The sequence below is a fragment of the Seriola aureovittata genome, chromosome 17 (genome assembly GCF_021018895.1).
Source record: "Seriola aureovittata isolate HTS-2021-v1 ecotype China chromosome 17, ASM2101889v1, whole genome shotgun sequence".
NCBI lineage: Eukaryota > Metazoa > Chordata > Actinopteri > Carangiformes > Carangidae > Seriola > Seriola aureovittata.
The window spans coordinates 15,477,863-15,504,716 of NC_079380.1; the positions used below are offsets into that span (position 1 = coordinate 15,477,863).

The 26,854-nt window shown below is 39.2% G+C and overlaps 3 protein-coding genes across 5 annotated transcripts in view; 2 read left to right on the forward strand and 1 right to left on the reverse strand.

Annotated features, from left to right (window-relative positions):
- zgc:161969 (uncharacterized protein LOC569044 homolog) overlaps window positions 1–26,854 on the reverse strand; it is a 107,576-nt gene that overhangs the window by 60,348 nt on the left and 20,374 nt on the right. The gene's annotated exons all lie outside the window — the stretch shown is intronic.
- The window catches only part of LOC130185452 (cytoplasmic phosphatidylinositol transfer protein 1-like), a 47,057-nt gene that overhangs the window by 1,264 nt on the left and 18,939 nt on the right, over window positions 1–26,854 (forward strand). The window lies entirely within an intron of this gene.
- LOC130185456 (H-2 class II histocompatibility antigen, A-Q alpha chain-like) lies at window positions 12,906–18,224 on the forward strand. 3 transcript variants are annotated; one of them, XM_056401934.1, is made up of 5 exons: window positions 12,906–13,179; window positions 13,349–13,594; window positions 13,723–14,004; window positions 14,154–16,013; window positions 16,118–16,331. In XM_056401934.1, the coding sequence occupies exons 1-4, from the start codon at window positions 13,101–13,103 to the stop codon at window positions 14,294–14,296; spliced, it is 750 nt and encodes a 249-aa protein (XP_056257909.1). In that variant the 5' UTR covers window positions 12,906–13,100; the 3' UTR covers window positions 14,297–16,013; window positions 16,118–16,331. The 3 variants fall into 3 exon arrangements, with proteins under 3 accessions (XP_056257909.1, XP_056257907.1, XP_056257908.1); XM_056401932.1 differs by lacking the exons at window positions 12,906–13,179; window positions 13,349–13,594; window positions 13,723–14,004 and adding exons at window positions 16,796–17,092; window positions 17,181–17,321; window positions 17,431–18,224 and having other exon boundaries at window positions 15,202–16,013; window positions 16,118–16,381; XM_056401933.1 differs by lacking the exons at window positions 12,906–13,179; window positions 13,349–13,594; window positions 13,723–14,004 and adding exons at window positions 16,796–17,092; window positions 17,181–17,315; window positions 17,431–18,224 and having other exon boundaries at window positions 15,205–16,013; window positions 16,118–16,381.

Sequence of the window (26,854 nt, forward strand, 5' to 3'; positions counted from 1 at the left end):
TTATTCCGTTTCTTCTCTTCCAAACACTCCTGCATTTTTATTATTCCACAGTCACATTTTATGAGAACAGAAGCGCTGCTACCTATGCACTCCTTATTTTTGGAATTGAGGCTTATGCAACTGCTGCATGCACTCTACGTCCCTCTGTTTCTGAGTTAAGTTACTAAAATTTAGATTTGATGCACATTTCGGATCGGCTTTCATTTGTAAGAGAAACATTCACACACTGCGTTTGTATTTGGAGATGGGTAGAGTGAAAGACAGAATGAGGGAGAAGAACATCTCCTGGCTGAAGTTCCCCTCAGGTCACAGTGACACAGAGACAGTTTCAGGATCAAGTCATGCTGCAGTTCTTTGACATTTTAGGATGCAAATAAGATATTTCTTGAACATTCAGTGCTCAGCTCCCTTTTGCTTGTATTTATTTGATTTTGGCTTGATCCCGCTCCTGTCTCCCTCTCATCTGCTCTATTAGTGTTACCTTTTTATTTCGAGACATTCATTTCATGAACGGACACCAATGTTTAGTGGTTATACTTTTTTAAACATTGGTGTTACTTGATGTCTTAAGAGGGTGTAACAGATTTTGTAGCTGGGGCTGCATTTACTTTCCCTCCTGCTGTAAAGGCAGACAGTCTTCATTCCAGGGTTACCTGAACCTAAACAACAGATGTTCCAGCTCAAGTGTTTTATTGAGTTTAACTGTGTCATAAAAGGTTTTACACACCATTTAACCCAGTTTATGATGTGACTTTAGATGCCATGCCACTTACTTACCATAGTAGTTCATCATTGCTGTGATTAAATTGTATCATAGCCAGCTGGGCTGTTTGTAAAGATACAGTCTGTCTCTGAGGTCAAGCAAAGGCCATATTATTGTTCTTGGGTTGGGATAGGATGAAGTTGGAGTTATCTGTACTTTTGATCGAAGAGCTGACTAGAGCAGCTTCTGCTGAACTCTAATGATCCTTATGTTACTGAATCATCCTGCTCAGGACCCTGAAGTCGTTTCTGTGAGTTTCATGTTTATAATTACCAGGATGCTGCTTTGTCACATCTTGTCCTAAAACTGATTGGATCCTCTATTTTGCTTCGCTCCAGCGGTGATGGAAGACAGTGTTGTCCTCTGTGGCCAGCTAAAGGCTATCACATCTGTTGTTGTGATGATAATAATCGGGCCCCACCCAATCTATTGATGTCATTGATTTGACAAATGATTATTTGTAATCTATTCATTTTCGCAGCATGCCAGTAATTGCCCACACACACAAAGACAAATAAATCACACAGTGATCATCAGTATTTCGTGTGTGTGTGTGTGTGTGTGTGTGTGTGTGTGTTTGTGTGTGTAAGAGACATATGATCTCAGAAGCATTTAAATATGTCAACTCAACTGGAGATGACAAAACAGTAAATGTGAGTGGATGGATCTCTCTGGCTGCAGGTAGAAAATGATTTTCTTATACAGACATAAAGTAAAATGAAAACAATTTACTACTCTTTCCTAAAATTGAAGCATCCGCAACCAATCGAATCTTTCACTGGTGCCGTCATCTGGACTAAATGACATATTGTACTTCCATGTACTCCTATAAAAATGGGATACATGATAGAACATAACTTCATCTGAGAGTGAGTATACTGTATTTTTCCTCGGATTCATGATGAGTAATGAATTGTTTAGTGCTTTGGTGTCCTGGTTATATTTTATACACTGCTTATGCAACCCATCATAGGAGTCACAAAGGAGAATCTCCTTGAATAGCATTACAGCATGAGGGGACCAGGCTCCTCTTCAGATACGTGCGAGTGTGTAACTGAAGTGGACAGCTTTTCTGCACGAAGATGCCTGAATTTTATCGTCAACAGCATTAAACAGGCCTCTAAGGAGACTGTCATCTTCAAATGGTGATTAAGTTCGAGCACAGCGGAGAGAAAAGATTGGAGACACTGTCCTGATGATCTTGTCACGGCATAAGTGCGATTCAGTTGACTAGTACATAAAATATTGATCTAAAATATAGCTGTGGCACTTGTTTCTTTCCTATCATGCAACAAATATGCAGTGATCTTCACAATCTCTGTTTTGTTGCAGAGACGTTTCTGTTAATACTGTGCAGAACGTTTCTGTGGTTTATCTTTGAGATTCAGGGCAGGTATGGCGACTGAGCTACATTATCTATCCAGTAAACTGAAAGCCTAATTTGGTTTTGTCAAAGTGTCTGTGTTATGCTGTTGGTAAACTGTGGCCAAGCTGATTGGGCCTAATTCACCAATATCTTCTTAAGTATTTTCTTAAAGTCGTTCTTAAGAAAGTTCTTAAAAAAACTCTACGATAGATTCATGAATGTGTTTTTAAACAGCAGAATTGTGCGCACCTGTGTTCTTAGATTGATGAATGCCAATTTCAATAATATAATAGGCCCATTATATAACTGTAGAACCGAGGAAAACGCAATTACCACTTATTTTGCTCAAACATGTCAGCACTCAAATGTGCTGAAGAGTATATGTAGATTCTGTTCTTACCTAAGAACAAATCCCAAATAAGAAAACATTGGTGATTGTCAGAATCTTCGTAAAAGGTGCGTAAGTGGGTTTTAAGGAGGAATTTCTGGTGAATGGTTGGAGAGTGACGCCCATTGTTCTCGGTGTCTCAGTTGTTCTGTTTGCACATTGATAAACCTGTCACTGATCAGAAAACATTTCAGTCTCTCTAACAGAATGAATGAGAGGGGCTAGAGGATGTATCTGTCACAGTGTAACAGGATAGGCGCAAACCCTTTCAACAAATGCTGACATCCTTTGTGATCATGTCAGTCATCTTGAAGCCACAGGAGGAAAACAAAAGTCTGCCAGAAAAAATAATTCACTGTCACATCTTTCTCTCACTGTGTCACATTTCCTTTTTAGCCAGAAAAAAAATGTTTTCAAGTTAAGATGGACAAAATTAAGAAATTGAAAAAAGGATGAAAAATCTATAAATCCGAAATAATTTTTAGTTTTTACTCAGTTTTTTCTCTGGATCCTCCTTGCACTGATAATACCAAGCATCTAACAACCTTCCATGTCCTACTGCAGTATCAAAGATGGACACCTGTTTTTCGATTAAGGTGACATCAACCAGTCAGTGTAAGGCCAGTCTCTGGGGGGTTCCATATGTTTGTTTGTGTTCCTGCATACCGAGATGCCCCACGGCACATTCAGGCCCAGACCCAAGAACTTGTTTACGTCCCCAGAGTGGAGGCTCTGTGCTCTGACTACTGAGAAGCCTGTTCCTTCGTTGTTCCCCAAGGAGCTCGTAGCTCAGCCAGACAGTGACCTGGCTCACACACACCAGATGGAGAGAAACATGCTCACTCAGATAATCTGCCAGACGTCAAACGATGAGCCAGGGAGAGAGAGAGTGAGGGAGTGAGAGAGAGAGAGGGAGAGTGAAAGAGAGAGAGAGAGTGCATGTGTGTTGAGAAAGTGATTGATCACTTTGGGTAACTGTCTGAGTCTGCCTAAGTCAGCATGATTTTGTTGTGGCCACTGTAATTGTTTTGCAGCTAGCTGATACTCTGAAGCATTTGTATCTGTATGCACGGAGCAGGCTACACAAATATTAGGGCAGTTTTCATTCCAACACTGTGACTAATAATCTAATAATTTAATATACAAAATACACTATATTCATTGTGAACAAGACGTGGTTTTGCAGCCCTGCACGCCCCCATCCCCAACCCCCCACTGAGCTCAACACGCTCAAAAGGTTCAACTTTATGCAAATATCCACTTATGCAGTGCGAGCAACAGCCGGGCAAGACAAAACTGAAGCACAGTGAATGCACACTAAACAAAATGGAGTTGAAGCTCATAATCGCAGCCTCAGACTTCCTAATTCTCTACAACGTTTGTTTAATAAGTTACTGGGATATAAAAAAGAAAAACGACTAGTGGAAACAAATTGCCAATGAATGGTATCTTTTCTATCATGCAATCAAAAAGGCATATTTAACAAAATGCAAATCAGAGTCCAATATATCTGTCAAGTGTTGTCTTCAAATTTATTGTTTTTATTCCACATATTTTTTTCTAATATGCCTCAAAGCTGGTGTTCTGTGAACTAGTTTTCCCACAAGGAAAAATTACTATTGTTATCTAATATCTTCAGTATGCACTGTAGCTACACTTCAGTAGATACAGTTATAAAAGCTTCACCCTGACATTAATTTTGAGTTTACACTGAGCAGAGCTTTCACTATAGCTAAACAATTACCATACAGATTATTCTGCAATTAATTAACCATTCACTGGTTAAAGAATGGAGAGTGTCTTTTCCTGCACCTGAACAGCAGTTGAATAACTCTGACTGCTTGCTTGATCAGCTCCTGAGTAATGAGCTCTTGAGCGTGGGTTCAAGGGACAGCGACATCATCTTTGCTCTGTTAAAAAGACAGGAGAAGCGTCTGTCTCCCATTGTCTTTTAATAATGGCAGTCTAAATCAGAATGGAGTTTAATTACACATTCAGTCAGTGCTAGTGTTGAAGCTACTGTATCTCCAGATCTCTGAAAACCACTTCTGATACTACCTCTCCATGATGTGGAAGAGCGTCATAAGAAAAATGTCAAAGTAACAGACCCATCACCCATCATAGTTCAGCACTTCGAGTCAGCTGTTGTAAGATACAAATATTTTTTTGGAACCATATGTGACCTGCTCAGTGAGTGCTGATGCAGAGTATACGCCACTCCCTTGCTGATTCCCATTGGATTTAGCTTTATGTTTTCCAATCACAGGTTGTATTAGTTTCTTTCTCTGTTGGACTGGGTTCAATTGTCTATAGTGAGTGTGCGCTTTTAACAACAGTCGATTCTATATGGCGTTTTTACGTCTCACCACTGGTTATTGCTGATAGTGATCAGTCATTTCCCTACCTGCAGTCTATCTGGTTATTTATTTGCATACCATTACTTGAATTGCTTCCATTTGCCTGACTTCTGTGATTATCCAGCTGCCAGCCTGCTGTCTCATAGGACAACAATGAATGAGTTCCCACTGTGAGGATAATTGAAACCCTGGTGGTATTCTCAAGGTTGCACTTGCACACTTTGTCTCAGACTATGGCTACTCTATAAAAGCTCATTTTCTGCACTTCTCCAGCTGAGAACCTTTCTTTCAGAGTTTGGTTGCATCATTCTTGGGGTCTTGCAACACCAGCATTACATTCATCATTGCATTTAATTGTGGTTGGCAGATCTTTTGGGGAACAATGGGCAATTTCAGGCAATCCATGCAATATGTCTCCAGATTGCTATAAAAAAATGTATAATTTTAATACATGACTGTGTTTGTGTTTGCGTGTTTTGTGATCCTCCGTTGAGTTGGTGGGCTGGGGGTTTCAGATTTTTGGTGCGCTGGATGAGTGAAGCAGTGGCACCACAGAAGTTATACAGCAGAGTGAGAGCTGGAAATACAGTTGCATACTCGATGCCTACATATACTGTGTTTGTGTCTTTGGTCTGCCTGGCACTTGATATAGATCTGTCTCTATGTTTCTCTCTCTTTCTCTCACTTCACATTTTAACCAGCAGACTTTTTACAATTCCAGATTTTTCAACTACACAGTTAAGGAGAACATTACAGATTTAATAGGCAATAACAGCTTTTTCTGACTTCACCTGTAAATGGTTTGTGTGGGAATACAATGCAGAAGTAGAAGAACTGATTGCACACAAGGATCCCCAGACTCTAACCTCAACCTTCCAAATCACATTCTAGTAATCTTAAATATAACTTGGTGGAATAAATCACCTACAGTGCAGAATAGACATGCCTGATATACCCAATGTTGAAAGCCTCAGTTTCACATGGATATAAGGCAGGCAGAATAAAGTTTTCAAGATAATTCACTGCGATTGTGTGGCAAGGTTACATGCTGGAACAAACAAGCAGGCAGAAATGGCCCAACAGCAATGGCTACGTAGCAACATTAATGATCTGGTAAACATAGAAGGTCAACAGTTTTCTGTTTATAGTAGAGAGCTGAGGACTAAATTAAGAGCAGTGCAGCAACAGTTGGTCCGGTGACTGGAGGTTGTGGGAACAGGGGTGACAAATGGACAGGTGAGAAATGAAAGAGTCCTGAGGGGCAGAGAGAGAGTCCGTGCCTTTGTCTCCATGACACAAGCAAAGCATTTAAACATGTGATTTAGCCTAGCTGGATACAAAGAAGCCTTTAATATTGACTTGAACTCAGTGGACATAGTGCATGTTTATTAATTTAAGGTGCACAGTTGATAAAGGGTAGACACAAAGGCAGGTGAGGTGGGAAGAGTGAAAGTCAAACATAGCGATTAACAGGGTGATATTGCAGAGGCAAAGAGAATAGAAATCCAAACAAAGACACAACTGGCACTTTAAGAACCTTTGAAATTTGACAAATTATCCCGAGCCAAAGAAGAATATTTATATATACCAAAGCAATGTATTATTTTTAGATCTTTATCTTTTGCCCTTTATCTTTTTATATCTACATGTGTAGCCGCTTGAAAGTGTAGAGAGGGAGACTCAAACAGACAAAGTGGATGATAACGCTACATGACGCCTATCCATCCACACATCCTACCTACCTACCCTTCAACAGAGGACTAGATAATGGAGGACTATGATGTTATGTTGGAACAAATAAATAACTGTTAAATAAATGACAAGCAGATCACCAAGGAGATAAACCAGGTGAAGAAACTAATGAAAAACACATTAGCGATAAGCAGCGAACAGCGGTGCTTACAACAGCAGTGCGTAGATGGTCTTTGGGTTCTGGGATATACTTGAATAACACAGCTAAGTGCAGTTTTTTGCAATGAAACACGACCCTTGTTCCATCCGATCTCAATGAATCACTGATGCGTTTACCTGAAAATGAACTGAAATCTCTCATTACGTCAGCGACTCAGCCCGTGTCATGCCAAAGGCTGACATCTGTTGCGCCCTGTTGCTGCTGCCTCTGGCTGTTTGTGTGAAAATCCATACATCGCAGCGCTGAGCTTCAAACAGAGGTTGCGCAGCATTAGAGAAAGCAATTTTAAATAGTCCTTTGCACACATATACACACCACTTGCACACATTGTAGCTTCATAAGAACCTGGGTACATCGCTTTTAATTCCAGGAAATCGCAGCCTCATTGATGTATTGCTGTATCTAGTGGAATGAGTCACCTGCAGAACGTGGCTGAAAAAGATTAATAGACTAATTAATTCAGATCAGCTCTGCATACTTTGCTCATGCCTCTGCTATGATCTGCCCCCATAGGACACTGTATATTTGGACTCTGATTTTTTTATTATTTCAAATTATTTACCCTGTAGGTCTTTTGGATGTTTCACTTGTCTGCACCACCCTGATGTATTTCCAATTACCCTTGCCTCCCTTATGTATTTAAGTCCCTGTCTTTCCCTGTGTCTTTGTCAGTTCATCTGCTGTGTTTCCCAGGTGTTCCCCCGTGCTTCTCTTCAGTCTCTCTGAAGTTTCCTCGTTCTCCTGTTCCAGAGTTTGGCCTGCTTTTTGGATTTTCTGAGTTTTGTTACCTTTTGGACAGAGTCAGGTTAGCCGTTTCCCCCTCTTTCCAGTCTTAGTGCTAATCTGAGTTATTGTCTAATTCACAGCAAGACTGAGTTTCCCAAAAGAGAGACTATTTCTTTAAGTGATGTCCTCTGCTCTGTAACGTACCTTAGATATTTCCTCACTTTATGATCTGTAAGAAGCTCTGTACATCTATGTCTGTTCTAGAAAGCCATTTCCCTCTGCTGGGAATATAGCCATACCCTGGTATCTGAATGTAGCTTGTTATGTAAGGGTCCAGTGAGGCTAAAACCTCATCATTGCATTTATGTTTTTGAACCAGATATGTTGGAGATACCGAAGTCTTCAGACTTGGACAGTAAGGACCTGGACATGACATTCGAGCACTGTCAGACACTGGCTACACATCTCTTCAGCATTACATTAAATTTTTATGATCACTTGCTCGCATCACGACGGGAATTACAAGTTAAATAATAAATCATGTCCACATAAACTGAGTTTGTAGGGATGTTAAGTGTCGTTTTTTCTATTTAATTTGTTGTGCCGTGGATGAATCAAACTTGCTTCGACAGCACTGGTGTGAACAATGCATGCGTGTTTGTGTGCTACAGAGCAGGCTGCAGCTTAATGGGAAGCTAACATCATTCACCTGAGCAGAACAGGAAACTCTTAATTGTCTGTCCCTCCATTTTTGCCCATGACACACCTCCTCTCTTCCTGTGCCACTAAACCTTATTTACTGTCAGCATCCTGTCTAAACAAGGAGACACAATGGTTACTGAGAATAGAAGCTCTGCTGACACGTTGTGAATGTGTCAATAGAGTTATGGGACAGGTGTCAGGAGAGATGCAGCATGGGAAGGGGAGCAGCTGGGCATGCCACACTATAATGTGATCACAATGTATAATGACACATTGTGCACTCTGGATAGTGATGAATTGTATATGTAATCAGACTCTATATGATAATAGGAAGTGACATGTCATTTGCCATTTTCAAAACTACCCTGATTCACGCAGGTAGGTTGCTAAATTTACCGAGCTAAAAATACAACTTCTAACTTCAAGAAAACATCCATCTTAATAAGAAAGTCAGTCTCACATTCAGCTTTCAATCTTCCTCTCTTGGGAAGTTTTCACTGCCCATCTTGTCATTGTCCAGTCCATTTATGTTGATAAATCCAATTTCTTTCATGTTAGTTTCTCAGATATTACACTGTCATTGTGGTGAAATTGATTTCTGTTTTCTGGTTCCTTTGTTTTCGCTACGATTCGGTAAACGTGACACTGCATCCTACTAGACACATTTACAGTACCATCTATCACACACTATTATCCCCCCAGTATATATAAAAAACACACACAAACAACGACACCCGCGTGTTTTGACTGTGCGCAGCCTGGAGGAGCATTAGCAGTTTGCAAACACAAAAATGTCTGGTATAGATTTAAGTTTGGACTCTCAGATCTGCATTTGCACATTACTTTCTATTGTCCTTTTTAAATTCACACTGGTGCACACACTAATCATCGCAGCAGGCTTATTCTGCTCGTGGTGGGGACAAATGCGTGCACCCCAAATCAAAACGTTTCCTTTAGCAAAAGAGATTTGACCCATCAGTCAGTGAGCCAGCCCCATAATAACCACCTGATCCTTTGTAATGGTTTGCTTTCAGAGGGTAACTAGGAGATGTTCATTCCATACCACACTGGTATAAATCCAATCAGCTGCCAACCTGATCATCACCAAAACGTGATTAACATGTTTAACTTACAGTTCTGTTTGCATGTGCCATTAACCTTCTCACACCTGGCTCTGTAGTCACTGTACCAACGCCACAGTGGGTCAAAGTGCTGCTTCAAAGCAAAAACGGTCGTCTTCTCATCCACACACACACACACACACACACACACACACACACACACACACACACACACACACACACACACACACACACACACACACGTCCATCTACAGTATGTGGGTGTATGCACAGATACATGATGTGCATACCAGAATAACAGGTACAAGTGCCCCTAGTTGCTATAGGAACATCAGCAGCTCACAGCTGATTAGAAATCCTCTTTGATGATGAAGTGGCCCTCTGTGTGTGCGTATTAAGAACATGTGTGTCAGGGTGTGTGTGTGTGTGTGTGCGTGTGTGTGTGTGTGTGTGTGTGTGCGTGTGTGTGCGTGTGTGTGTGTGTGTGTGGAGTAGATTTTAACCCAATCGACCCACACAGCTGTTTGGTTTTCCTAATAAACAACAGAGCAAGAGAATCTTTTAAATTGTCAACTCTTATTAAGGTATTTAAATTAAAATATTCACACATTTTTAATGATTTTTAATGTGTTTTGAAAGACCTGAGAATCTGGTGAACAGCTGTTGAACATGGGACTGCGACTATGTAGTTAGAAAAAGTTCAGTGCTTCAATATGGTAATGGAACCTTCAACACAACAGATGGTCTGTGTTATATTTACGTGTGCCTACCATGACTTTATTGGTGCTGGCGTGTGTGTGTGTGTGTGTGTGTGTGTGTGTGTGTGTGTGTGTGTGTGTGTGTGTGTTCCTATAGATGGTTCCATTTTGGATCCTGTTCCAGTTGGTAAAAGATCAGGATTTGTTAAGCTTCGTGCCCAGTTAATCCCTTATCAAATCTTTCATTCATGTTCTCTGTCTGGTTAGACTTTTGTGCCTCTCTGTCTGACACTACAGGCTTCAGCAAAGTTAAGGACTGTAACTCACCAACTCTGTTGTCAACAACAAACATGGTGGAGCGGCTTAAATGTTCCAAAGGCAACAAAACAATTGCAGAGTTCTTTGTTCAAATACAGTATGTTCTGTCCAACAAGTAAGAACTTCTGCCATTTTTGATAGACGAGTGCTCAGCACATCAATGATTTATTCAATTGATTTTCCTTGAATGATAAAGAAGAATATATATTATTAACACGTTTATGGCTTCTGAAAATTTGCAATTGCGTTATCAACATCTTTAGAAAAAGAAATTCAGAAAAATCAAGTTTAACTTTTGTTACACCAAAAAACACAAATTGTTTTGCTACTGCACTGAGTGAAATAAAAACGGCTAGTTTTAATTAACAGATGTCTTCCTGATCCTTCGCTAAACAAACTGCTTGAAAAGATTTGGAACAGGATTCAACAGCCAAGGATTCAGATTCAACAAGCAAATCTCCCTTGATGAGTGACTCAAAATCAGTGGCTCATGTCTTTCATCAGGCAATAAGACTGAAATCAACCCTGTGTTGAAACACAGCAAGTGTCTGTGTTAGTCGGGGCGTGCTGCTTGATGTACTACTGAAGCGTGAAATATGATCCAGTAACAGACCCACTTATCAAGCATCAAAACACTGCAAATAATAGTTTATAATAGTCGAAGTCAGGATTTTACAACTCTGGGAAGTTATCACTACATGTAGTATCTTTCATTGTGCTGATGACAGTAAAAAGTATTTACAATAAACAGTAAAAAAAAAAGAGTAACCACCAGAAATGTGTGGCTAATGCAGCATTTTGCCAGATTGCATTGCTTTGAACCTGGTTCAACCTGTTTTGTGGGACAAGCCTGTATTTTCCCACCACAGCTTTCAGCTTTAGCACAACACTGATGGATGGTCATTTAAATGAATGAGGTGACTGCATTTTTTCATGCAGCGCTAACATCGATCCGAACACGACCTTTGAAACACGCAATCACACAAAGACTTTCCTATCAAGTCACCCAGTTTCCTTTCTTCCCAATGTCACCGGCGTCATAGAGAACACACATGAAAGTGTGTAGAACTGCTGCAAATAAAATGATCAGATAAAGCATCAAGTTACATCAAATTCAGCAGCTTAAGCAAACCTGCATCGAGTGCTTGGACCTGATACTGAATATCTACTGTTTTTGTACTGAAGCAACAGCAAACAAGAAGAGAAGACAAAAAGCAATCCCTCTCTTTATCTCCATGAACGAGTAAATGTGACCTTTTCGAAAATGGTTCCTGTGACAAAGATGCATCGCTCGGACAATTGGCAGAGAGAAACAAACAAAGATAGAGAGACGGTGAAAAATCTTTGACTTAACTCATGTGGGTGAACATGTGTACAAAGAGTTGGAAAGTAGTTGGAACAAGCTTTTACATGACCAATCTTTTTTTTTTTTTTTTTTCTATCGCCCACCGAGATGGAACGAAAACCCTCTCTTCTTGTGGAATATGAGGTGATTACGGCATTCTTCCCCTTGTATGTCATTCCTTTTTCACAAACGCTTATTGTGTTAAAAAAAAAAAATGCTCATGTGTATTTGTCCCTGCCTGGTTTTCTCTGACTCACTGTTCCCAGGCAGCTAGTCAGTGCCATGGGTGCAGGTGGCCAGCAGCATGATCCTCTTCTTTCTCCTTGAGGCGTCTCTTGCTTTTCAGCAGACCCCACTGATCTGAAGTTATTCTCTGTTCTCCAAATTGTTGTGATGGGACTTTTTCCAAGAGCTGCTTTCAGCGCTATTTGGTTGTTGAATTTTTTCCCCGAGCTCTGCTTTTGGTACATTAATATAAATAATAATAATAATCAATATAATAATTTCCCACAAGCGTAGATACAGATGGCTCTTGCTTTAGCTCACCTCTCTGAGCTGCTACCCATACTGTGCAGCGTTCTCCCCTGGGTGCCTCCTGTACAGCTTCCTGCCTCCAGCTGTGAAAGGAAGTGTTTCAGTGTCCGTGAGCCCCAGTGAGCAACCCTTCTCCTGTCATTACCATCGATCAGATTGCAGCGTCTGAGGCCCAATTAGCCGCGCCATATTGTGATGTGCCCTGCACTTAAATGAAAAAGGACTGCACGACTAGACCTGAATTATTTATCATAATTATTCTTTCATCATTTTGAAAATATAGAACTGCTTTCACATTGTCATTAATGAAAAGAACTAAATGAAACTTGCTTTGACGACTCTAATCTCTTGATAAAAATTCGAAGTGTCTTGTTAAAAAAAAACTGACCTCAGTTATAATAACACATCATCATCAAATTGAGTGAAGAAGTCTAGTATATATAGTATATATAGTATAGGAAAGCAATTTAATAATAGAAATAGACAAACATGGAAATATATGAAATATGATCTTGACTTGCTACTGTTCTGAAGGAGGAAACTGCCACACAATGGAGCTGCGAAACTATGAGGAAGTGAAGAGAGTCAAAGCATAAGGAAGAAGCCAAACTTACAACTGTTTTTTTCCCCCGTTGTTACTCAGTTGGGGTAGTAGGAGCTGTGGCCACTAAAATACAAAATGTACCAAAAAAAAAATGTATTGATACAGTATGTAAGTAAGTTTCTCAATGAAAGTTATTCAACAAGTGTCGTCTTACTCATCTCCTCCTCCTGACTGGGAGTTATTGGATTTCCCCTTGTGCCCCATTTTGTTAGGAATGAGGAAGGTTGTCTCTAACACAGCCAACCTTGATAAGTCTTGTTGATGACTGACCACAAAGAACAAGACAGCTATCGTTGCACACTAACATGGCGCAGACCGAGAGATATGTACCGTACTTTAAGTTTATACTTGCTTTCTCAGGTGCAGTTTGCATCTATGCACAGAGTAAGTATGGCTATTTCTCTACTGTTGCATCTTTTAACTTGAATGTAAAAAACCCCAAAGACACATGTGAATGATTGTTTATTTGTAAATCTTTGAACTTGTTAGTAATGTGTATCATAGTATCAACAGATGTTGCTGAACTGATTTATGGATTGTTACATTTTCGTAGGAAGTCGTGAACTTTGTCTCAGCAGAGGATGCTTTGAGTCAGGTGATAATCACATATCTGTGACACTGGATGGTGACAAAGTCTACTATGTAGACTTTAAAAAAGGAGAAGTCATTTGGGATAGTAGAGTCCCTACATTTTTGCATGTTCCCTGGGCTTACAAATATGCAATACATTATCAATTTGCATGCAAGAGCGATTTGCAGAGATGGAAACCAGACGAGTCAGCCGCAACAAAGACTAAAGGTAACTGATGCTCAACAGAGTGATGTTCACTGTCTGCTTTTGACAAATACACTGCATCCATTTAATACTGTTTTTACAAAAACATAAAGAAGCAAAAGAACACTAACCTTTGTTCATTTAACCCTCAGAGGCCCCAGAAATCCTCATCTACCCCAGAGATGAAGTGATAAAAGAGAAAGAAAACATTCTCGTCTGCTTCATCAACCATTTCTTTCCTCCGCTCATCAACATAAAGTGGACCAAAAATGATATAGAAGTAGCAGTGGAGTATCCTGTCATCAAATGCTTAGCTAATCACGATGGGACATTTTATGTTTTCTCATACCTGAACTTTGTCCCACAAGAAGGAGACATCTACAGCTGCACTGTGGAACATGAGTCACTGGAGAGGCCTCAGACCATGTTCTGGGGTAAGAACTAAGAATCTTAATATTATAGTGTCTTAATTTCCTCCTGACTTGCCTGATAGCAATGAAGGAATTAATAAATTCTGAAATCACTTCAAGGTTTGGGTTTTTAATTTAAGATTAAAAATAGTTTTCTTTCTTGTATTCCCCAGAGGTTGACACAGATGAGATTAGTATTGGTCCAGCCGTCTTCTGTGGACTTGGCGTGAGTCTTGGACTTCTTGGATTTGCTGCAGGAGCTTTCTTTTTTGTGAAAGGAAACCAATATCAGGGCATTACGGACGCTGGTGGCTAAGATAGATGCCACAGCATTGTGATCACATCGTCCTTGGTTTGTTTCCAGCCACTGACATTCATTTCATGTCTTTCCCCTCTCAAAAATGCCCAAAATACACAAACATGTACATGAATCAATCTGAGTCACGCACATCTGTAATTCACTGAATTGTATTTCTCTTCTGTACTGTCTTTTAAAGCGTGACACAATCCAGGTTTGTCTTTTTTATTTGTGTTGTCACTTGTTTAATTGAAGTATTTTTTTATCATTTATTTTTTCTTAATAAATAAACGCACACGATTGCCACTGTGTCGTAGATATGTATGTTGGAGTGTATATAACGTGATATGCTTGAATAACAAACCTTACAATGAAGATCAACAAGTTCTCTCTAACAAGTCCCACAAGATTCTACTTTGGGTCATATGCCTGAGTCTGCAGTATATGCAATATTTAGATATGGTCAAATCATTGTAGCACTATGTGAACATTGTCAGAATTTTAAACCTTCTACAGATATATAATTCATCACAGTGATCATTTAGGTGCTTTGACTCATGTCAGAGTTGGGCTGCCTCTAATAGTGGAGATGATTGGTAAAGTTTTTGCACTACTTTATATTTCTGAAAAATACTCTGAAGACCAACAAGCAAACTTGGGTGTTGGGAGAATGTGAACTTGTGTCTTGCATGAAATCATTTGAGAGAAAATAAAGGCAAAGTACAATAATTTTCACTGTGATCAGTCATTTTAACAAAGTTCCTTATTCAGATCATGCCAGTAAGAAACCTTACTGGCATGATCTGAAACCAGCAGTGGACCAGGAGGAAGATATTTAACCTCTTATTTCCTCCTGCTAAATGACTGCGTGTGAGTTATTCCTGTTTGGTCTCATACCTTGCGAACACTTTACCTGCAAGCTTAGTCAGCTGTCCACTTCTTATTGCTAAGAACTTTGAGGTTGTTTTGACTTAAAGTTTTGCCACCTCAGAACAATTTCTAAGAGCTTTCTCTCCTTGAATCATCTTGAGAAAATTATTCTAACTGTTAATTTCTGATAGTTTGATATTTGTAGATTTTTTTGTTTATTGGATGAAATTAATCATACCCATTTGATCTGTAACTGGAATACTGTAAGGTTTCTTTATTTCACAGATATTTCTTTATTACACCAATGACATATTTCCCCATTCTGACCTCCCTCTGCTGATTTCCAGTTCAGTGTTTTTGTTTAATGTTTGTTTGATTTCCAACTTCCTGTTGTCTCTCGGATTATTTTTATTCTTTTTCTTTTTCATTTCAATTTCTTGTTTGTGTCTTTCTTCATCTGTATGTGGTGTTGTGTTATTTTTGTCTTGTTACACACTTTTATTAAACTTTTATTACAACTGGAAGATCCTTCATACAAAGAACTGCTATCCTAAACCATGGAACGGATTTTTGATAAAAACATAAATGAAACATAAAACAACAATAGTGATTGTAATCAGAAACACCAACCAGGCAGGAATAATCAGTATTAACTTCTGTCGATAATGTAATAGAGAGAGGAAGTTTCAACTGAGCAAAAGGGCGAGTGCATTCTTTCATTTTCTTGACATGTCAGTGCCGCATTTATCTCCGACTGCCGCACATCAGAGCAGCTTTGTTCTTGTAGTTTCCTCCTCGTGGGACAACATGCAAATTCATTTTCTTTTTTTGTGGCTTTTTGTGGTTTTCTCTCTTTTCAGTCCAGGTGAGTTACATCACTCTTCTACTTGCATGCACCAGTAAAAAGGTTTTTGTGATTATTATAGTAATTCATTTAACATTAATACATTTCTCTCCTTTTTATTACAGTTTTCTTAGATGGAAATTATTCACAGTTCCAAGCATGTTGTATATTCAATGATCGAGACTTTGAAGAAGTAGAGTATATAGTCACGAATCTCTATAACAAGAAATTGATGATGGAGTTCAATAGCACTAGAGGCAACTGGACCGGGTTCACAGCCTATTCCATGGAGATAGTAAAAAATCGGAACAATCCACTTGATAGAATACAGAGGGAATTTGAAAAGAAAGTGTTATGTACAGACAACATAGGCTTCATCCAAAAATTTGGTAAGTGCATTTTCTTCTCAAGATTACTTCAAATCGCATGCACTAAATGAAGTTTGAGGTGCAAATAAACCCTTTTCACATCAGGCATTTTGACTTGTCAAAGCAGGAAAAGTCTAGGTGGAACTTATGCAGCCATTGTTAATTGTATTACTTACACCTGTTTTTTTTCTACTTTGACAAGTCAAAATATTTGCCATGAAAAGTGAGAATTTAAGTATACAGAATATAGCATAAAATACATTACAATACTACAATATTTTGGTAGTACTGTATTGTATGGTATTTATACCCTTGAGTGCTACTGTATCTACTCTATATTCTGACTTTTGCAGAAACAGAAAAGGTGTACAGATGTTTTGTTTTTTTAATTACTTTTCTTACTTTACTTTTTATTACTTGTTTTGTTTTTTTCAGATGAAATTACAGTTGCATCACCCACTATCAAGCTGAAATCAGTGAAGAAGTCTAGTAATAGACACCCTGCCATGCTTGTGTGCAGCGCCTATCACTTTTATCCAAAACAAATACGAGTAACATGGTTGCAGAATGGGCAGGCAATGACCTCAGAAATCAGTTCTTCTGATGTGCTGCCTGATGGGGATTGGTACTACCAGATTCATTCCTACATGGCGTACACCCCGTCTCCAGGAGAAAAAATTACCTGCATGGTCGAACACTTAGGCCTCTCTGAACCAGCGCTTGAGGTCTGGGGTAAGTTTGCCACTGTGTTGAAAATCATACAAAGCATAAGAAAATGGTACGACGCATAAATGAAAGCCTCTCTTTCTCACAATTTTAGAACCCTCCCTTCCTGTGGTAGAGTGGATTAAAATTGTTGTGGGACTGTGTGGAATGATGCTTGGTTTTGTTATCGTGAGCTCTGGATTCATCTACTACAAGAAAAAGTCTGCCGCATACATGACTCTCCGCCAAGGTGAAGGTATCACTGATCATTTTAGAGTTAATTGATTGTAAATGTAACAAACTTCAGTATTGTGTTATACATCTGCAACTGTGTTAAACATTTGTTTTTATCCCCATTTAAACAGGTCAATGCCTGAGGCAGACTTCCCTGCAGCTTGACTGACATAGAAGTATTATTGGCACATACCATCCATGATGGTCTGAACGCGGGGCTCTGAAAAAGTTAGGGCTGACAGTCACAATTCTGGGTGTCTCAACACAAAGTCACTGTAGGATGATGCCTCGGGTGGTGTGTGGTGCTTTTTAGCTTATACATGAAATTCACTTGCCAGTGAACTGCAGTTTGCAGAAAAAAATCAAACATTGTATGCTAGTAGCAGCATGAACTTAAATTGTATAACATAAGTATGTAGACTATAACGCTGGGGTGGTGGGTGGTCAGCCAGTGAGGAGGTTTAGCAGCAGCATTATTAATGATTGGAGATAGATACTTAAATGGGCCTCTCTGCTGCGTGGACATCTGTGTTGTTGATACTCAAGGAGAATAGCTAATGATCAGGGTGACTCTATTGATTTGATTTTCCTGATGCCACTTCTAAGATGACATTAGAAGTGTGGGTGAATCGGAAAGATAAAGGAGAAACAATTGCTATCATATATAATTGCAAAAAACAATCATGAGAGCTGTATTATTTTGATAATTGTTAATATTAATTAATTGTTGTTTAAATTTGCTGTTGATTTTCATTTAAATTAGAAATAGTAAAAAAGTGATGATGAAAGTTGGTGCAAGTGCTATTGAAGTTGATTGTAATTGTAACATTTGATTGTAAATCCATATAAATTTTTAATAATGCATCTACTAGTTTATGTCAACCTGTTTACACTATCACATAATAAAGCATTTGGGGGAAATCTATGAGTAAGTAAGTTGATTTTTTTTTTTTTTACAACCTTGATGATTGATGATTTGGGATGACAGCATTTGTTTGTACTAAACCAGTATTGTCATTTTTATCATAGAGACAAACATTGACATTGTGTCACACTGATCTTGCTCAGCAGTGCACTGTCTTGATGAAAATGCACATTTACACTGTGTGCAGTACTCTACGTAGTTCCGTCTACTTTTGGTTTGCTACGTGTCCTGTAGGAAAACTCTGAGAAAGAATTCCTCAAAAGCTGTTCAATAGCTATCTTTCTAATTATTGCTATCAAGTACATCGGTTAGTCATTTTTGCTGTATGAAATCTGAATAAAGTGTGCGACTACACAACAATGAGGACCTGTTTTGGCACAGGTATTGCTGCCCAACCAGAGATCCTTGGTTGTCAGCATAGTTGTTCCATCTTTATCTCAGTAGAGTAAAATGCAATAATATAATACAAATCATAGATACAAATCAAAGACAGATTGCGTATTTGAATCGTCAGTCATCCATCAAAAAATGGCAAAAGTATCCGTTGTGTTTTTTGGGGTTTTTTTGCTTTGAACCAAGCTTTCCAAACAGCACTTTTAAACTGAGATCATTAACATTTACACTGGTAATTCCAGTACCTCACAACACAGAAAAACAGAAAAGCCTTACATCTGCAAATATATTAGCTCCATAACCACCTTTTGTTTCTTCCACAGAATTGCTCTATAGCAGAAATAAACCAAAAGTTTCCATACACATCTTTCATAGCTGCTCTCTATTCATATTCATATGCACACTGCAGAGAGAGAGGGAGAGAGAGGGAGAGAGAGAGGCTTTCCATGTGTAACAGCTTGTGAAGCTCCGTCTTAATTATCATCATGTCAACTTCTTAGGTTTCTAACAGGCTTTTCTTTTTGCAATTGCTTCTTCGTCTGTGTTGAGCCTTCAACTTGCCCTTTCCCATCAGCAGCGGGTATGCACAACTTTTCCAGCTTACATCTGGCTCCACTAAGGCAGGGAAATTTGAGGTAGTAAAGAGCAGATGTAGAGGCTGATATTGTATGCAAGACCAAACCAAGATAACACTTGTTGTCATTCCTTTTTCTCTCTCATTCTTCCGCTCTTGCTCTGCTTTCCGTGCTTACTCCCCCCCCCATCTCCTTCTATCTCAGCAGGGCTGTAAGAAGAACACTGTGCTTACTCTATGCATAATAAATGAGATGGTTTTCCCCAAGCAACCTTAAATTCAAGTCGTACTGAAACACTCCAGAAACTCTACAGAGGGGACAAAAGGCTTATGTAACACTGAGGGAGACTTGTTCATCAAACAACTGGCTATAAAAAAATCCACCTGGTTCTTACACAAGGCTTAGTTCTTTGAAAAAGTGGAGGTGAAGAATGTGAGAGATGGACACATAATACTGTGGATATATATGGTGTATTGCTGTTGGAGTAAATGATTCTTAAGTCACAGTCGACTGCACATCAGTACAGCATCAAACTGAGGGGAAACAGTATGTATGTGAATGTGCCTCCACATGCATGTGTTTGTGGCACACAAACACATGCATGTGGAGGCACATTCACATACATACTGTTTCCCCTCAGTGATGCCATTTTGGCATCAATCAAAAGATCAGCATTGCTGCTAATACATGTCCCACTTCACGATCCACCTGTGTAGAATGTGTTTTTATGTGTGCTCTGTACTTCTATGGCTTGTATGAGGAAATGGATTTAATCCAGTATCAGCATTCGATCAAAATCTTTTGGCAACACGCAGCAGTCATTCATTCAAGCTGTGAACCAGTTTCTCTTGATCACTGTGTTTCCCTCTTTCACTATTGTCTCCAACTCTTCAAGTTGCTTCCTTGTGTGAAGCATCTTGTAACCTGGGTTTAGAAAAGTGTTAAATAAATTAAAAATTATTATCATTATTATCATTATTAATGTGAGAAGAGTTCACCCTCTTCTCACATTACACAAAAAACGATCACATCTTCCAGGCTCTACTCATTAGTAGAACACTTAAGGCACTTTAGTATCTCAGTAAATAAGTCAACAAACATCACACGGTGTCAACAGGTTAACATCATATACCAAATGCCAAAAACACAATTTGCTCATGCAAATTTCAGAAAGACAAAACTAGAAATAAATGTTAAAAAAAGGCAATCGATCCCTTTTACACTGCCAGCCATGTCGGCCTTTCTGAGAGGACACACACGCAACTGCAGGGAGCAATGTCATCACATGCACTGAGCACACACACAGTTAGAAGAAGCAGTGACCTGCTAGCTGCCGTGCTAACTGCTAAAATGGATCCGTTGTGTCTCATCCCAAGCATAATGTTCAACATTTTTACCATCTTATCGGAGTGTGTTAGCATTGGTACTGCATTTCATGAAAATCCATCCAATGCTTTTTGAGACATTTCACTAACAGGGAACGAATGTCAACCTAAAGACAACCCAATGTCCATTACTCAAATTTCATACAAACTTACACCGGAAAATGCACAATGATGATTTAATAATAATAAAAATATGTCATACTAAAAATAATTGCCTTACTATACAGGAATGTAGCATGATACGAAAGAACCTTGATTTTGTCAATTGTGTAATTATGGAGTTTGAAATAATAATGGTGTTCTGGTAAAAGGGTGCATTGCTTTCATTTCATTATATAACGATGCTCTCAAGCATGTCTCATGAAGACAAGAGCCAAATGAGAAAAACTAAGAAGAATGAAAGAGTTAGCAATGCAAAGTGTCTAGAGAAAAGGATAGAGAGAGACAGACGTATCCTCAATCAAGTCCTGTCTCAACATCCTCTTCAGCAGCATGGCCTTCTTTTTGTTCTCTTATTTTAACTCCCTTTGACACCTCACTGCAATCCTCTCCCATCGTTCTCTCCTCACTCTTTTTCTCCCACTGTTATACGGGCATGCATATAAACGCATCACTCCAGCAGGCCACCCAGTGTGCGGCCAGGCAGGGAGTAAAGATGATGCATAGTGGAGTGATCCGTAGTGAGTGATCTTGATGTTATGTAATCTTTGGTTCAGTGACCTCAGACACTGCAGAAACGCAGGATGAGAAGACGGGTGGGAGAGGGAGAGAGCAGGAAAACGGGTAGAGAGGGAGACACGACAGGAGAGTGCTCTCTCCCACCTCCAGCGATCAGTATTAATAAGTTACACCCATCCACACGTCGTTCACAAAGTTTATGTAACATGCTCTTTTGCTCCTGGGAGGTGTCTTCAAGAATACCTCTCTGTGCATATCAGGGCTGCTTTAACATCCACTTCTATCCATCCATCATAATGACATTTTACATGTTTCCACAACTAAATTGAGTTTAAATTACATCCATTGAAGTTCATTTTGATTTCCACAAATTCCATTCACCTCCAGTGTACTGAGAAGTTCATATTAAAATAATACAAATGTTAATATTGCTGTTATTCACCAAAAAAGTGGTAGTTCGACAATTTTCACATATATCAGGTCCTCAAGGTCCCCTAATGTGATGACACAACAGTTGTTTATATTTCCCACTCTGACCTCAAACTTTACCTTGAGTTTTCCTTTTAAGAAAGCACAAAAAATAATTAGCCAACCATCCATAAGATTTTGTCTTCCTTTGTAGTTAAACTACACTGATAAAGGCACAGTTAACTACATCTGTATATGTCATGCAATGGCTTGTTATAAAATTTTCTTTTTAATCAGCTGCTGCATAATGAATTATTGCAATAGATTTCTGACACTACAAAGAGTCTAGAATCTACCTTTCAATTGAGTTTGACCTGAGTTAGCAGTCAACCACAATTCAAAATGCGAAAGGAATACCTCCTGTTCTTCCTGAAGAAAAGGCACTGACATTAAGTTATCTTGCTCTCAGACCTGTCACTCTCAATTTCTCTTGGCTGCTGGACTGAATGACTGAGTACCCAAGTGAGGCCACGGGATTACAAAAGACAATTGTCCATTTGTATGGCACAGCACACTTTAGTGTTGAGCTGCCACAGAGACACATTGCTTCCCCTAGCAGTCTGCAATCCTTGGCATCATCCTACATCACCTGTGTCACTACTATGGCATATGAATTTATCATACTATTACAGGTGAGTTAACGCTCACCTTCACATTTTGCTGAATTTGCACAAATGGAGCTAATACAGTGGGTCATACTGCACTCTCTCTCAGCAGCATCCCCACGTTTCTGCTGAGACAGCAGAGTTTGGTGTGTGTTCTTGCTCTTTAGTCCTTACAGTTTTAGAGATTGAGACTGAAATATTTTTTATAAAGTGAGGCAGCCTTGTCCGAGCTAAGGATTTAAGGAATTACTCTTCGGTTGGAAGGAAGTGTTCAGCGTAGACAGGAGTTATAGAAATTGGTTTCATTGTCTTGGCCATGTTCATCTAGTAATCAACATCTCTTATAGATATACAGAATATCTGTGTGATATCAAAGGATTGGTATCTTAATGAATATCATCACATAAAAACTCCCAACACCAAATCTGATGTGATCTATCAGCTACAAGTTATTAACTCCTAATCTACTTTAGTTGACTCTGCTGCTTTAATCCCCTAGTTGTCCGAAACACCTGCAATAACAGTGACAACAGATACACTGAGAAACGCATGTTGTGCTGGTATGGTCCTCTCTCATTCAGTCTGTGGGGGTCGGTGAGGTGTCACTCTGTTTGACGCGAGGTGAGCTCTGATTCCACCTTGAACACCTCAATAAGTTTTACACATAAACATTTCCCAGCAGGCCTCCCTTCATATCTCCGTTGTCTGCTTTCAAATTGAGTTGACTCCTGAGGTCAGGCAGTGAGCAGTTCTAGATCACTTATTTCAGGAAAGTTTAATTCATACTTGACAAAAGATCTGCCTGATGTACAGATAACTGTGTCTCTTTCTCACAGGCTCCACTCTTCACTTTAACTTCCCTCTATAAGTTGGACATGAGGAGCATTGTCACAGTAATGTCCATCACAACCTCAACCAAATTAAACGTTAATGACTCCCATCCCACTGCTACAGCTTTGCCCTGCAGCAAAATGTCATTTATGGCAGTGTATGGTCGGCTGATGATGTTTGTTAATGGCGTTCTGTGATCTGGTGCGTGATGTCTAGCAGTTCACTGTTTACCAGGATGCTGGTATGTTTCATCAAGTCTTTGAGAATGGACGTAGCCCTCTCTCATAGCCCGAAGGCACAGTAGGTTGCAGTGTGTGTTTGTGTGCTTCATCTGTTGCAAGATTTTACAACAGTTTATTGCAGCTGAATTTATCGACATGTGTGCTGTGCACCTGCACGCCCATATGTGACCATCAACCATATGTAGTCAAATTATGTTTTTTTTTTTTAAAGAATCATTTGCTGCTGCAGTATTATTCATTCCAAATACATATTTCAGGTCCAGGTTTTGGAATACGTTTGTTAGCATATGGTTGGATAAATTAGGATTAACCTTTGCCAGCATAAATAAATATGTCTCCATTATATTTCCTTTTGGCCACTGTTTGTGTGCATCTGCTGTGACAGGCAGGGTGTTTATATTCGCGTGCGCTGTCTGATGTAAAATAATTCATCCACCATATGGGCAGATGAGGTAAAAAAAATATGGATGGATTTCACAAAGATATGATACATGATGGTATTTTGTGAGGAACAACTCAGACACATATTGTATTTTGTTCTCAGGTACTAATGATGCTCAGTGTATATCAATATATTGTAAAGGAATTGAACATTTCACATGTAAATGATTACGCAATGATTGTCGCATGAAATGGGACAAACATTGTAATAATAATATGAAACTTTATTGATCATCTTTGTGTTAGCACTGGGTTAGATAAAGATCATCTGCCTGGTTTTTATGCGTGCACAGAGATATAGATCTTTCCCTCTCCTTTGCTTTCTCTCACTCATTCACACACAAACACAGAAGCACACACACACACACACACACACACACACACATACACACACACACACACACACAGCCTAAAATGGACATCAAAACGCAGAAGCTATTTATCTCAACGGGAACACAGTCAATTATCCAAGAATACTTATCACTCAAGGCAGTAATTACTTACTGTCTGTGGTTGAATTTTAATTACATCTTAGCCGGGTATTGTCTCATATGCGTAAGTGTGTGTGTATGTGTGTGAATGTGTGTATGTGTGTGTGTTCTGTCAGGATTCTTATCGTACACTCACACTAACACACTCCTTGGCTGTAGCACAATGACCACAGCTCCCCACCACCTGCTGTTGTGTTAGAACAGAGAGCCAGAAGAGTGTTTTAGTCACAAAATAGGCTCAATGCTTTCATCGTTAAATAGTATTTTATATATCAGTGGTGACTCAAATGCATGTATAAATGGCAACCAGCATATATCTTTGTTTTTTTTTTGGTCTTTTTATGGTTGCAGAAATCCCTCACAATTTCCATACATCACGATGTGTTTCATTAATTCCCATTTGTGGGGGACTACATTTAAATGTAACCAGAACATTGCTGCCATTACTTAGTTAAACTGATACTGTCATATCATTGTCACATTGTTATTATCCCCTTGTTAGAGGAAAAGTGCAACATTTTGGAAAATATGCTTATTTAGAGTGAAAGTGGAATTATTCTATGGGCTGCACTTAGATGACTGTGCACAGGGGTTGCTTGGATACTTTCACTTGGCTGTTTGATCTATACTTGGATGTAGCGTATTCATGGTCATTGTCGTCTTTGTTTCACAGGTCCACGTGGTGCGTATTGAGATTCGGAAGATAAGCACATCTGCTCTCCAACGAGCCTCTGCAACCTACAATTACAGATAAAACCGTTCTATGCGTAGGTTCATAACACGTACAGAGGCAGAATTTCAGCTTTAGGTTAGAAGATTGTTCTTAAAATATAGGTCTAGAGTCAGTAAGATAAGATGAACTTTATTAATCCCACAGGGGAAATTTGCATAATTTATATAGTAGAATATAGGTGTAGTTAAGAGAAAAAAAATTGGCATTATCAGTGTATTTACATGAGGTGTAATACTAGGTTACTAGGTTAGCTTCCCCTTAGGATAATAAAGTGTAAACTCTTATCTTAGAAAAAGACTGGAAACAGGAGAAAGCAGGCAGCCTGGCTCTGTCCAAATTTATCAATATCTGTCTACAAGCACGTCTAAAGCTCTCTGATAAGACTTTCCTTTGCTAAGTCCATACAAAAACTAAGCTTAAAAACAACCATTTGATGGTGGTTTATCTGCCAGACTATTTCTTGCTCCCAGTCTTTGTGCGAAGCTAAGCTAACAGAACCGCTGGCTGTAACTTCATATTCAACAGAAATGAGAGTGGTATTGATCTTCTCCTATAATTCTCTACCAGAAAAGCAAATAAACGTATTTTCCAAAATGTCCAACTATTCTTTCAGATTTCCCAGAGGAATTGAAAGAAAAGAAAAAAGAGGACCAAAATCAAAGGTGTGATTTTGGTTTCAGCATTTTTCTTGGGTCAGCTCACCCTGCAAGTGTCACTCTTTAAAGTGGTCTTTTAGCTCTAAAACTCCTGTAATAAGTGCTACTAAGAGTAGCGCCATTGTGTAATGATGATACACTGCCATTACTTGTCCACTGCAACAGTGACTGAATTGTTTATGTCTTTAACAAATACAACATAATGAGGTAACAGCAAAGTTTGAAGGCAGAGTGAGGAGTTCATAAAGGAGAACGTTGAATGAGGGGGAAAGTGGAGGTGGAGTGGGGATAAAAAGAAATACGACAGAAGGAAATTGAAAAAATGAAGCGATTTAGAATGCAGATTAATCAAATGACAGGTGGAAGAGAAAAAAAAAACAACACCTTTCTCTTTGCTGTCAGCCATAAACCTGTCTGATGGCTCTACTGTCTTTAGAGAGGATCCCAGTGAGAGATTATTCATGGCAACTCTAACCTGAGCAAGGGTCACTTCTCCCTCCTAGTCATTAGAGCGAGATTTCTAAAGACAACAATGAATACAGCTGCTCATTCATTAACCACAGCTCTCAGGTAGACAGCAGACATGGGCTGAATACAGGAGAGGAAGGAAGCACAATGGCTGGCATGTTTACACAATATGTCTGATCCCTGAATGAGCAGAGGCAGAAACAGGAAAGATGGTGCTTAATGTTTATACGCTGTTGCTAGCCATCAGTGTGATCAGAGTGGCGCTCAGAGGTCCTCTCAAGTGGCACTCAGCCGTGATGCTTTTCATCCAGCAGGGAGATTTATGTGTGCTGTTCGACTGGCTCTCATCTCATCATCTGTTTTGTCCTTTCTGCTCAAACGGGAATATCTGGAAATGTTAATTACTGATTTGTACGACGACCTCCTCTTTCTTTTAGCTGTCTGAATGTCATGAACTCCCCACTCTCCATCTCTCTCGCCCAAATGTCACTTACAGTATATCAAATACACTATGCTGTAATGAATTACAAATGATAGACGAAATAATAGAAACTCAATACAAGTATTTTCTTTGAAAAAACAAACTCACTTTTGCAAACCCAGTGACAAAGATGAATCTTATTAGTTGGGTCAGTAGCTGATGCTGTGTCCCTGGTGGTTAGTT

Coding starts and splice junctions, on each gene's coding strand:
- LOC130185456 (XM_056401932.1), top strand. CDS start 15,878: ATGTCAGTGCCGCATTTATCTCCGACTGCCGCACATCAGAGCAGCTTT. Junction 16,382..16,795: donor AGGCTTCATCCAAAAATTTG/GTAAGTGCATTT, acceptor TGTTTTTTTCAG/ATGAAATTACAGTTGCATCA. Junction 17,093..17,180: donor ACCAGCGCTTGAGGTCTGGG/GTAAGTTTGCCA, acceptor TCACAATTTTAG/AACCCTCCCTTCCTGTGGTA.